Source organism: Taeniopygia guttata, chromosome 2 (assembly GCF_048771995.1).
Source record: "Taeniopygia guttata chromosome 2, bTaeGut7.mat, whole genome shotgun sequence".
Classification (NCBI taxonomy): Eukaryota; Metazoa; Chordata; class Aves; order Passeriformes; family Estrildidae; genus Taeniopygia; species Taeniopygia guttata.
Window position 1 is genome coordinate 51,834,246 of NC_133026.1, and position 13,978 is coordinate 51,848,223.

General features: G+C 40.9%; 1 protein-coding gene across 1 annotated transcript in view; it reads right to left on the bottom strand.

Annotated features, from left to right (window-relative positions):
* VOPP1 (VOPP1 WW domain binding protein) overlaps positions 1-13,978 on the bottom strand; it is a 61,995-nt gene that overhangs the window by 16,978 nt on the left and 31,039 nt on the right. The window contains 1 exon segment of the mRNA NM_001245463.2: positions 1,715-1,773. Coding sequence (NP_001232392.1) covers positions 1,715-1,773 — 59 coding nt within the window.

The following is a 13,978-nucleotide window of genomic DNA, read 5'->3' on the forward strand; positions in this document are numbered from 1 at the left end:
TGTCCTCTGAGCTTTACCATCCCCAAACCCTTATCGTCTTTCTCTAGTGTTTCTTCTTGCCCACTTAAACTCAAAATCACAATACTAGCATTAACATGACACTCATCACCATCGGGACAATTGCTGAGCACACATATCCTGCCCCTTCCTCCTTCCTTCGGCCATTTACTTGCACTATTCAGGAGAGTGGCAACCATGCACTTCCATGCAATTACTTGGATAACATGGTGCTGCAGTAACTACAATAAAACACACGATTACTAGTGCCAGCCTTCTGATTGATTTGACTGCGTCAATATACAACAGGATTTTTTTTGTAGCCCTTTCATTTGCAGGAGTCTGTATGTACACAAAGGGTCTGGACCAATACCCAATCTCCAAGTAGCCATCCCTTTGTATTGCCAAGGAAGACAAACATATCTGTGAAAGCACGTGGGCAGAAACACAAGCAAAACACCAAGGTGATGATGAATAACACACTCCTGAATGTCAAGGTACAGTGGGATTTTCGTAATATTGTGACATCCCAGCTTCTTTCCCACATTGCAGAAAAGCAAAATAAAATGTAGGTGGAACCAAAGTCCTGTTGTTATTATCATGCAAAGAAAATGAACTTATTTAAATTCCTCCATCTGTTTTGGCCAATCATTTATGAGTAATTCTCAACATTTCAGCCACCTGAAAAAAAGACAGTGAGTGCTAGGCACAAACTCTTCCTAAGCAGTTAATATCCAGGATCACAGATGATTAAATCATGGTGTTTCATTCCTTCTGTGGGCTTTGTTTTGCAACTGGCTTCCTGTCTGCTTTTTGTCTCTAGCATTTCTCTCCTGCTTCTGGCAGATGAAGTGGAGGTAGACAACAAAAGGGAGGGAAGTTCTTGGGTAGCGTAAGGATTACAGTTATTTCCAATCCTTCAGCAAGAAAGAGCTTGCTCAGGGAACAGATAACCTAATGCTCTCCCATCCCACCTTTTTTTTTTTTTCTAACTTAATGTTTACAGTTGCAATTATAATGTTTGCAATTATAAAGTTATACAACCCAGGTACAAAGTTCACCACATTTATCTCCATTCTACCCTCAAACCCACATCGAATGTACCTCCCATCCACATATTTCCTCCACTTTTTTTGTTCTTGCCGTGGGCAATATGAAACAGAAAACTGAAATCAGAGAGATCCTCAGTCATATACCTACAGGTCATAGACATTTGGTTCATACCCAAGCTTGATGTGAAAGTAGATGTCACTCATCAAAAAGACTGTTATGCCATGGATAACAAATTATCTCAGCTCTCTAAATTAAACAACAGTATTAGCACAGGGACAAAGTTACTTTCAAAGCCTTCTTGGTAGTCTGTCTGATTACCTGTCCTTGTTCAAAACAAAGGGAGAACTGTCTTCACACTGGTCTACTTATGTTCCCTTTCAGTTATCTGAAATAAGAGCTGTTCAAGTACTTGAGTTTTGTATTCAGTTGGAAAGGTCATCTGCGGTGCATGGCAAAAGGAATCTGTACACTTTTTTTAATAAGGAAAAAGGGAAAGAGATGGGTTACAGGGAAGGAGGGAAATGAAAGCTTACTGCATCTTCATTTTTGAATTTGCAAAAGTCTAAGATGAGTTATAGAAAAAGTAAAATTTGTAAAAGAGCAACAGTCTAAGAACCTACAGAATCTAATTCTCTTTTCAAAAAGAAAAGCAATGACTACTTACATATAATATGTAGGATATAATCCTTCAAAGTACCAGCAATGCTTTTTGGCCTCCGTACACTACAAAGAAAGAAAAATATGGTATTAATATTTACATAGGATGATTTACAGTTATAAACACAAGCTTAGAGTATTTATAAATACTGTGACTTGGAGCAGTTAGGAAAGGTTTATATTCCCAAAGATTTCCCAATCCAGATATGCACAGCAAGTGGGAAGTCAGTTCACGTAAATAGCAGCGTGTCCTGCCAGGATTCAGATCCCTCACACAGGGCTTTGTCTGCGGGGCCCCACCAGCTTCCCACAGTCCCAAACAAAGTCAGTACATTTGGCGCAGACCCAGGATCCAGCTGCATGCATTCCCTGGCTGAGCTGCTGCCTTAATACCACGGACAACTTAAGAGTCCATGGTGGTTATAGCCCCTTATGTGACACCCAAGGCACAAGCAATTTGATGATACTACACATATGACTACAAGATAAATTCAACAGTTATAGGGAATTATTAATCTTTCTGGAAGTGTGTAACATGCAAAGCCAGGCTCAGGAAGGAGCATAATGGAGAACCATCTATCCCATCTCCTCTTCCCACAGCTTGGAAATGTCTTAAGTGTTCATTAAAGTAGCGGGGAAAGGAAACTGCTTTCTGAAGCTCAGGGTATTGTTTTCCTTTGCAGATTGCCCATGTATCCCTGCGCAAGGATGGGGACAGGCATTTCCTCAGCATGTGTGTGCCAGAGACGTGAGAAGTGCTCATCCTTAAGGGCGCTGCCAGAGCACAGGCCACAGCTCAGAACAATAGCAGCCCCTAATAAAGAAAACCAGATGTCAAGATCAAGATCTATACAATGCACAAAATATTTCTGTGTATCCCACTGACATCACTAGCACAAAATGCCAACTTCACTGCAGACACAGTTCCAGCAGCTCCTCTGCAAGCTGTATTATCCCATCCCTCGTGGACAGGGCATTGTGGGACGCCCTCTGCAGAGCAGTGAGGAGTATCTGGGGTTTTAGCAACAATTCCCACTGCTGCTCGCACCTGACACCTGACAACAGAGAACCCTTGGCACACTGCCAGAGTTTGGATCATTCTTCATGTTCACTTGGCAGCTCACCTTTAAATAATAGCTCATTTAAGTTTATTAGCCTTCCCAAATCCCAGAATACTAAATGAATCCAGTTAGGACAAAGACAAAGTGGTTTTAGATCCTTGAGTCTCACTCTTCATGAATAAAAAAGGCTGCAAACTCTTTAATGACTGTCTGATGAGCTAAATCACAGACAGATCAATTACAGCCTATGAAGACAAACTGCTAAGGATTAAATTGTTAAGAGTGGTACAGGAGATTAGAGGAGGAGGAGAAGATGCTCTTGATGCATGTGATGAAGCCTTTTTCCAGTAACACAACAGACTCACACCAGTCTTTGAGATGCACAAGCTTTAGTTTATGCTGGAAGGACCAGTCCTCTTTCCCTAGAATAAACACAGCAGAAAACATGTTCCCCTCTCAAACTGATGCCACAGTCCAGGCAGTCCATTCAGGAGGACTCCTTAGCTTCTACTGAACCAAGCGGTGTTCAAAGATCCATCTCTGCATTTGCCCTATTCCCTCTTTGTCCCCCTCCTTCAAAGATTCCAACTTTTTAACCCTTCCTTCCAAATATTTTCACCATCTGGCTGTTTCCTTTTACTCTAAAATTAGAAACATGTTAAGTTTCTCTCCGTAACACCATGCAAACCTACATGCATCGAATAACCCAGCAGGCATGCTGCCAAGTCACTGAAAAATATTTTGGCTCTTCACCTTTGAAGGCTGTAGATCAGCAGATGTTGCCTAAATTCCCAGTGTCTGCAGGTCAACCCCCTGGGAAGCCTCATTTCAGAGTACAGCTTGGGGTGGCACTGCCATTAAATGTTTTTCCTTCCTGCTTCTCAGCCAGCATGAGTCACCATTTACCTCAACAGCCTTGAAGCCTTTTGTCAGTCTCAAGCATTTTAATTGATGTTTTCCCAGAAATGTTTCTGAGCACGTGAAGCCTGCATAGCCTTTGTAAGTGTAAAGCAGGCATTTATATTCAGCACTCTCCCCCCATGTTTTAATCTGCTTTACAAGTTCTAAAATTAATTGGGAAGATTCCACTTTCCAACATCTCCCTAACTGTAGGAATTCAGTTTCTGCCTCTATATAATTCTCTTTTTCAGACAGCCAATATGCTTACTGCTGTCACAAGAAAGACTCCAGCCTGGGAAAGTTCCTTCCAGCTTACAGGGCTTAGCTCCCTGCTCTAAACATCCTTTGGTGTCCAGATTTAGTTTTAAACTGGCCCTGGAAGAGTAGGAACCAATCCCAGTTCTGCCTTTTTTAAATCTCACAGTGCTATGAATACTGCATGGCAGTTATACAGCTCTCCTACATGGGAATCGGGCAAAAAAAGTCAAGTGGACCTCAAATGTGAGCAGCAGAGCCAAATCTGATCCACATGACATGTCAGACAGATTTACACACACCAGGGCAAACCCCCGAGCTCCCTGCTCAGTTAAACTCCCACCCATCTCCATGGCAACTTTACTCCAGCGAAGCCTGACACAAAGCAGGCAGCTACTAACCAGCCTCTCTACTGCTGGTTAGCAGCTCTGCAGGAATTCGCTGCTGAGAATAAGTCGAGAATGTCACTGCTGACAAGGATCTGAGTGCCTTTAGCACCCAGGCACCAGAGAGATGAACAGGGGTCATATAACAGATTAGCTTTTCCCGCCCCACATACAGCCTCTGAAGAAGGCTATGATAATCTGCCACTTGCTAAGATCCAAATTATTCTTCTGAGTGGCACTGGCCTCAATAGCTAAGCTGGTGGAGAGCCACACTAGAGTAAGAGGAGACATACGCCATTGGCATCAGGCTCTCAGCCTTTGGAGAGCTGTGTCCTTGTAGCTGTTTGAGACTATTAAATCCTCAAGAAACCACAGCTGGCAGGAACTCGCTGCTAGTCATATTGCTGCAATACAACAGGACCTCACACATCAGCATGGGTGCCCACTCTGCCAGCTCCCACATGAAGACAGGCTGTATCTCAGACTTTCTAACAAGCATGCATTCATGTATTTAAAAAGTCATTTACCCATTCACTAATAGCCAAAACAGTAAGTCTACAGTTTTATAACTAGGATTAGATACAGCCCTACTGATACTTCCAGCTTTTCTAGGGAAAGGACTCTGCACATTTCTCTTACAAAATTCTCTCTTCTATGCCCTTTAAGAATTTGGCACAGTTATAAAATATAAATATGAGAATACATTCATTTTTAAAACAAATTAAGCAGGTCTAATTAGGTGTGCATATGTAATCTTTAGAGAATTAATGGTATGTGAATTAGCCAGATGCTTGAATACATTCCTTAAGTTTGCAAAGAAAAGGAGAGAAAGAGAAAAACCACAAGACTCAGTTTTTTGTTCATCTGATTTTTAAATAAATCAGCAGCTGTCTTGTAGCCTGCTTTCTCTGCAAGACTGTAGCAACGTGAATTGCAAGCTGTCCTTTTCTGCGGCCTCTAAATTATTTCAGATTTCCTTTAAAAAAGGACACCTGCTTCCTGTCACTGATTGATATTGCAAATGTTATGGCTGCTAGTAAGAACAATGAGAAACAGAAGTTACTAAAACATTATCCAAAGACTGGTTTTGATCACCCCATAAAATACAGAACACAAAATACATATGCATGCACATGGTGTGGGAGATGCTAGAGCAGGCAGCCTGCTCACTGAATATCAGGTGGTATTCCACAGATAGGCTTTGCAGGATTTGCAGAAATACTATCTCTAGCAGGAATATCCTCCACATTGCATGTAATTATCTCTCAGTCCACAGGACAATAAAAAGAAAATAGATCTGATCAATTAATTACTCTTTGTAATCAAGGTATTCATAGCCAGTGCCTTCGGTGGAGGTTTGGAAATTAGTAACAAAAAATTAAAAGCAAGTAAAGCCCCATATGCATATTTCAGCATGAGTACAGTCCATTTCTGTTATGGGTACCAATGGAAAAAGCAGCCTGCTGTGGACAGCCATGCCTGTGGAGGGCAAACGGAGGGCAATTGCTATCTGTATGCTGAAGGGACATCCAGAGTGAATTTGTGACATCTGCTCAAAGCCAGATTCTGTAGGAGGCTGTTATCAGCCACAAGGCCGATGAAAATCTATCAGTTACCAGCAACTGAGGGTGAGCCTTTCTTTTCCATTATGTATTACAGTTATAAGAATCCAAGGTAGATTCAGAAGAACAACAACACGTATTTAACAGTGACCTGCCATACTGATATGCTTGAAACGGCTCCTGGTATTCTGGGGTGACCTGCTTAGTGACTGTAACCTCCCACTTAGCTGGGTATATGTTATACATTATTAGGGTTCAGGATGATCCACATGTCAGTCCTGTGGCTACAGCCTCTGAGGCTCTGCTCGGATTAATCCACAGATGAACAGGAAGAAAGACTAGAAGTATCTTTGACAAGTATAATGCTAGAAGTATCTTATTGTTTCTGAGCATCACACAATCTTATTCCAACACAGAGCCAGAACTCTGTCTTCCATACAGCTGGATCAAACTAAAAACTGAGAAAATGGGAAGGACAACACCCTTCTCATCATATGGCTCCACAGCATCTGAGAAACAACAATGTATACCTGCTGCTTCTCTTACAGAAGGCCATTTGCAAAATTCAGATCCTCCCTGGTTTTATTGGTCACTGCATGTGGCAAACACTTGATGAAGCCCAGACAAAATGAAGATAAAGTCTACAGTGCAACTCCAGACTAAATAAGCAGTTCCAGAAGGCAGAGTACTGGCTACGAATCACAGTGTTTTATGGGATCTGACCTTTAAAACTGCATCAGTTTTCAGAACACTATCCCTTTCAGTGCCTAGACAAGAGCTGGAAGCATTATGAGATACAAGCTGGGCTGTATCAGAAGAACTTCTGTGTGCTGAAAGTTTGAAAGACTATATGTGCAGACACAAGAATATGAGGCATCCTGTTCTTTTATTGCCAAGAAAAGGGCAAACTATCCATTAAAGTAAGAGACACTGTATCCTGAATCTGGAAAGTGCAGCCTAAGGGTGAAAACAGTTTGCTAGAGAAAACACATTTTGTTTTAGCCTTGCCTGAATCCATCAAAATTCATCCCTTCTTCTTCCCTGGTGATGCTAACAGCTGAGGGTGAAAGTTGCACATCTGCAAAACTATTCCAAGACACTGAGCTAGCAAGCCATGTTACCAGCGATTTCAACATACACCCTTGTTGCAAAAGACAGGAGCAACTTTTACTAAAACTCAGGCTAATGTTAAGGTATTTTTATTTAATGGAGTAATCAGAACACATCAGGAAGATCTTGTATAAAAGGATGCCAATCCTTTATCAAGCTTTTTTTCATTTAACAGTAAACAGAACAAATACTATTTCAGCTATACATCTCATTCACCAACACCAAGATTACAAAGTCATATAACTCACAGTATAAATAATCATTTTCATATATTTTATAAGGAAATTAAATGGTTTTGGTTAAAACTTTTGGTTAAGACAATTGCTTTTAGTTAGACTTTTTGTCTGTTCTCTAAGAAAGAAGGGAATATTTCTGATAATAGGATTCGTAAAAGAAACAACTTTTCCACCTGGAATTAATGAGTGTGTGTTTTTCAACAGCAAAAACTTTCAGCACAAACATCTAATTTTTATTACTTCTTGTGCTGTTCAGAGCACATGTATTAATTATCATATTTTTATTTAGAATTAATGTGGGTTTAGCATTAGATAGCTTCCCATCACAAAGCATTATTTTACATTTATATCTATTAACCTTTCCCACAGAGGAAATACAGTTATCCCTTGTGTGCCATTTCACCATTTCATTTCAGGAACCTGACTCATCTATTTGTTTCATTTTCTTCTTTTTTTTTTTTTTTTTTTTTTTTGGCCATTATGCAGCAAACCGCAAATGCACTTCAGTCCCAGAACAATACAATTTCAATTGAATGTAATTCCTTCATCCATATACAAGAGGGGGGAAAAAAGGAAAAAATAAAAGGCAAAGCAAGGCACCCTTATTTTTCAGAGCCCAAGTCAGGGAGGGTGTGGGGCCGGCGCTCAGCACCGCGGACAGCGTCCTTCCTCCCTGCTGCTGTACCTGCCCCACAGCCCGACCGGGGCAATAAATCACCGATACAAAACCTCACCCACACACATCACCTCACACAGCTCTCAGCGCTCTCACCTACACCTGCTAACAGCAGCCACACCTACTAATTATCTCTTCGCATGTGTGAGCGCTTACATGAGAAATTAATAAGCACTACCACCATAGAATCACAGAACATTGCAACTTGGAATGGCCCCATAAAAATCATTCAGTCTGGGTCCCTATTCCTCACAGGACTGCCTAACATTACACCATATGGCCGAGAGCATCATCCAGATGCTCCTTGAACTCTGCCAGGCTTGGTGCCACAACCCCTTCCCTGGATAGGCTGTTCCAACGATCTTCTCAGTGAGGAACCTTTTCCTAATGCCCAACATGAACTTCCACCAATGCAACTTCATTCCATCCCCTCACGTCTTACTGCTGGTCAGCAGAGAGAGACTAGCACCTCCCATCCACTACCCCTCTTGAGGAAGTTATAGACTTCCATGGGATCACCCCTCAGCCTTCTTTTCTCCACACTCCACCAAACCAGCGATCCCAGTTGTCTCTCATTACATCCTTCCCTCAAGGTCTTTCACCACCTCAGTCACCCTCCTCTTGACATCCTCCAATAATTTTATGTTCTTCTAGTATTGTGGCACCCAAAACTGCACATGGGACTCCAGATGGAGCCACACCTTTCAATGCAGTGTAGAGCAGGATACTGGACTAGCTTCCCTGGACCAGCTGGCAATGCTGTGCTTGATGCATCCAGGACACAGCTGGCCCTTTTGGCTTCCAGGGCATACTGCTGACTCATATCCAACTTCACATCAACCCAAACCACCATCAGACTGCCTTAGACAGAACAGCTGTACTCAATCTTTTTGAAACTGTTTGGAAAGCACAGTTATGACAGTTGTCATACTTGTGTGAAATAGCCAGCTCAGTTCTACATCAGAATGTCAAACCAGATGCTTACAAAAGCGCCAAGAAAGCCTCAATATCAGAGAAGTTTAGGACTTGCTTTACCTTCTTTCTTTCATTTCTACACCCATGAATGCAGCAATAATTGCACAAATATAAAAGGTGGGGAGTGGGGGCATTTAATCCTTCCTGGTGGAATTGACCTCACAATGAAAGTTCTAACGTTAGACCTGCAAGAAAGCATGAGCCATGCCACATACTGAAGGCATTTTTACCCAAGAAAAGCAAAACAGACTCAACATTCCAATGGTGTCTTCAATGGGGGTAGTGGCAGACTTTTTAGTTCTAACTGCAAGGAAACAGATGCAATATTTTCCCAACTCCTTTTGCAGAAGTTGATCCATTTCAGATGGTACTGGACAGGTTCCACAGCTCCAAAATTGAATTTAGCTTCTGCAATTACTCTTTTTCCTTTTATATGTGCATGAAAAAGAAAAGCAAAGGTATTATTATTTTCATTCTTTAACTACAGGAAAAGTCATATCATAAAGCAACCCATAAAGTACGGTGCATGGGAGGAAGGAATCACTTGCCAGGAATTGAAAGGAAAACCATGCCAAGAGTGAGGACATCGCTGTTTCCACCTGCAGTCTCCTTAAAAATTAAACAAACCTAAATGAAAATTTTCATATAAAATGATGTGGTGATACAACATTTTTACTTTTATGCCTCTAGTGAACACCATGAACACAGACACCAAACCACCTTTCCTTTGACTAAGAACTGGAAGCTTGCTTCATCTCCAGCCTCAACCCTGAATGGGCACTTCCTGCTGGCAAGAACTGATGCTATTTAGAGACTACTAAGGGAGAAGTCTAGTTTTAGGTTTCCCCAGTTTTTATCTAAAACTACACTAGTCCATGCTGAGAAGGCAATTTTGCCTGTTTCCTACATGCATTTTGTTCTTCCACTTTACCATCCCAAGAATGAAAACAACCCTTAAATTACCTAGTACTAAAATCCTCAGGGGTTGTCTTTCATCTACTAAGCTAATAAAACCAAAGCAAAGAAAGACTGAGCAAAAGAAGATTAATTCAGACTCAATTTTCTTAGTCATCTGCAGTGCAGACAAGATCGAGGCACTTAAAAGCACTGCACTACAGATGCTGGTTATTTAAGTTATGACAGCCCTTCAAAGGATGCAGGAAAATAGATTTCTTGGATGGTCCCTAGGACACAGGGCAGCTGCTTTGGGAGTTCCCAAGCTCTGTTCTGTTGACATTATGCAGCCCCCATGTGCTCATTTGTTCCACAGAGAGAGACAGCGCAAGCTGAGAGAACAGAGTGCAGCTGCATAATCATGGAAACTCTTGCTCCCCTCCCTAATACCCTTATTTTTCATTCTTGACATTTAATCCAGAGATGCACACCTTCCTCAGATCCTTCTTATGAGGATTTATTGGAAAACAAAACATTTCTTTTTATAACTAAGACCCTTATCTTTTCAGTTTTCTGAGGTATTTATTCCAAAACTGCAAATACTGGATCAAAATGCTTTGTGCTTAGAAGTCCTGAAAACATCTGTTAACACTGAAGATAGCAAATCCTCAGCTCAAAAAAAGAAAAGATGCAGAGTCCATCAGCAATCACACAGCCAGTGGTGCAGGGAACAAAAAAAATCAATAATAATGAAATATTATCTAAGTGCTATTCCTGTGACCTGGAAGGTAAGAAATACCGTGACAAGTTCTCACCTTGAAGAGGTTATTCTAGAACCCCATCATGGTTAGTGCTAGATTGTTTTTAGGAGCATCTGTTAATTTTAAATCAGATTAGACAAGTTGTGTGTATATTAAATTAGTAAGCATTTGAACACACTGGAGATTAAAGAGGTTACCTTGGAAACATTCTGATATTTGAAAAGCAGTTTCTAAAAAACCCTAGCAAGTGAGAATCTAGGTACTTCTTTGAGAAGAAGCATCTACTTGAATGCTTTGTTAGGGGAAGCTTCATACTTGGCCAACTCCCACCTGTTTAACAGTGAAGTCAATTATTACCTACACACTTACAATAACAGCCATCATTACTGTGTCCTTCACATCCTCACAAGGCCACTCAGTCTCTCAAGGGAAAAGACACGATGTATAATTGATACAGGTCTAATCTGGTTTAATGACCATACTGGGATTGGAGAAACAGTTCTAAAGGAAACCTTAGATCATTCGTTCCAGCTACATTAGACTAACTTCCTTTCAGTAAATGCTGAAACTCAGATAGTAACACAGTAAAGGCAGGCATTGTCTGCTCTGCAAGCTGGCTCACCAAACAGGGCTGTCATACAATCATCTCCATGTCACAGCCCAGACACCCATTTGCTCTGGGACTCAGCTACTGGAACACTGGGCAGAGTTTATGGGCTTGGGTTCATCCAAGCTAATAATCACATTCTTCTATTCTTGCACATAGTCTCTTAAAGTTCCTACTGATCAGCAGCAAACACATCTCTATCTCAAGTCAAAACCCTCCCCACAGGAAGAAAGAGCAGAAGAGTTGACTGAATGTAATTTGTATTTGTTTAACAAGTCAATTCAAGCTTTTTGGGAGATGCTGTGTTGTGACTTTTAGGCAGACACTCACCAGGTAGACTGAAACATCAATGCCTTTTAATTTAGAATAAGAACCTAAAAGGACTCCTATTCAGACAGTCCAATACACTACCTTAGCAATAGCATATGATTATTAAATTCCAGTGAAAAAAATCTAACAGCTGTACCTCAGAACTACTTATTTGAGCTGGAAGAAATACTAAGCATTTGTCCTTGGAGCATTTCCTGTTAAAGGACTAAAATAGCAAATAAAAGAGATAAACCTTTCAGGCAAGTAACAATGCCTACTGATGGCAAAGCATTCTTCCAAATGAAGTAACTTCCTACATAAGACCTTAATATTTGTGTTTCTTTTATTAGGAGCCTGAATGTACCTAAACAATAATCTACAATGTCCCAGACTGTCCAATTTCAACATAAGCCACTAAGAATGTGACCAATCTCTTCATTTAAACCAAAAGCACACAAGCTTCAGCATTTCTCTAAATGGATTATTTCCTTGCTTTGAGTTATCACTTGAGTTTTATCACACTCAAAATAGCTTCCTGGAAGAAGAAGAAGAAGAAGAAAAAATATATTCTTAAGATGACTGTTTAGAAAGAGATAGTGGATATACATTACCAGACAAATTCACGCAACCTCTTTGGTTAAGTATAGAAGCCACAACTTGGCTCTTACTTCCTTTCACCCCTCAAACCACTCACTTCACAACTTGAAGGACATGCAGGATGTGAGTAGCTTTTTAAATGCCTCCTCTCACTGTTAATCAGTGCATGCCCCTCATTCAAACATCTGTCCATATACACAAATTTTTCTGGGACACCATCAAGCTTTCAGCTTCCATTAATAACAGTTAAAATACAAATTTCATATTTATCACTGCTGGACCTCTTGCTACCACCCTTGTAGTCTTTGGTTCATGTGATATTTTTCTTTTTTTCAGCTTGCAGATGATAGATCATATTTATGTGTTGGAAGTTACTTGAAAAGACATTAAAAATTTTTGGGATGCTGCAGTGAACTCTGCTCTTTCCTCTGACACAGACATCAAAAATCTTCTTACTAAGATTATTTCCTCCCAATAAATATCTGAGGTTACCTCAGGGATGTTCTGCAACTGAGAAGTGCAAGAGTAAGATGAGGCATAAATGAAACATTCGCTCTTCTTTAACACATGGCTTGCACTCCAAAAAAGCTCAAGATCCTTGCCTGGAGGTATTGCTATGGATGGATAATAGCATGAGATATGGTCATAAATGTTTAATTTATAAACCTAGCAGCTAGAAAATTATTCAACTAGACTGAAAGTGCTGAGGATTTTAATAGCGCCTGCCCACACTAAGAGATGGAAATAGCACCAAGAGCTCAGAGATGAGCATAGACACACTTGCATATATTGGTCAGTGTTGAAAATGTTGCATAAACTGAACTTTCGGAGAAAATTTAATCCCTGTGCATGTGGTGGGCAATTCCAGAGATTTCAAGGGCATTGCTTCTGCTTTCACAGGATATGGCTTGGCTTGCTGCCCCTCTCTTCACAGGCCTGCCAGCTGCTCTTCCAACTGCTGGGTTCATCTTGGAGGGGAAACAGCACTGAGTACAAAGGCATTAATGCTCCTATGTTTCTCCAGGGCAATTCTGCTCAGGCAAAGGAGCCTTTATACTGTAACTACAAATGCAATCTCGTGGATGAGAGAAAGAAAGAAAGAATAGGAGCAGCACGGCAGAGAAGTGAGGAAGACAATGACATGCCCAAGAAAACCAGAAAAATATGAAGTAGAATAAAACCTAGGGCTAACTGGAATAAATGGCACCGACTGAGCTACAACCAAGCCTTCTTCCCAGAATGTTTTCCAATAAGCTTCAGAGGATAGAAACCATCAGGGTAGCAGCCAAAGTAATCACAGACGCAGTCCCTGAATTATTTGCCACTATAAAGGAATGACAGCATCTTGCAAGGGTACTGATGAAGGGACAACTTCACTGGCTTTGTCATTTTTATACTACACACAGATACCTGGTGCACCTCTCCTCCATGCAAGGCAGCAGTTCCAATTTTTCACCTACAACCAAGTTTTGTACCTTGAGCACTTTCTGACAAAAAAACATGACACCATGAATTAGCTACAGGTCCTCATGCAAGCCCAGGGAAGAAATCTTTTTATGATCTTCCCACAGTGCAAGGCAAAAAGAGAAATCCTTTTTTGTGCAGTGTGCTTAGTCTCTAATTTGGGAAAGGAAAAGCCTAGCACCTCACCATTGAGAAGTTGCTTGCCTTTGGCTCACAGTTGCTATCGTTCTTTTTCAATGAGAGGATGAAAACTTCTAATAACTTAGATGCAAGGGTGCTAACCCATGTCAATAAAGCCACTTTCACCTAAAGTAGCAGAAATTTTCACCAGTTTAGGGACTCCCAAATCAGACACCAGATACTGAATAAAGGCTCAGTCCTTCAAATAGGTCAATAGGGCTCCATATACAAAGAAGACTCTTCTTACTATTAACAGTGGACCCATGTTAGGACGCAGGTTTAGGTCTCCCCTAAAATT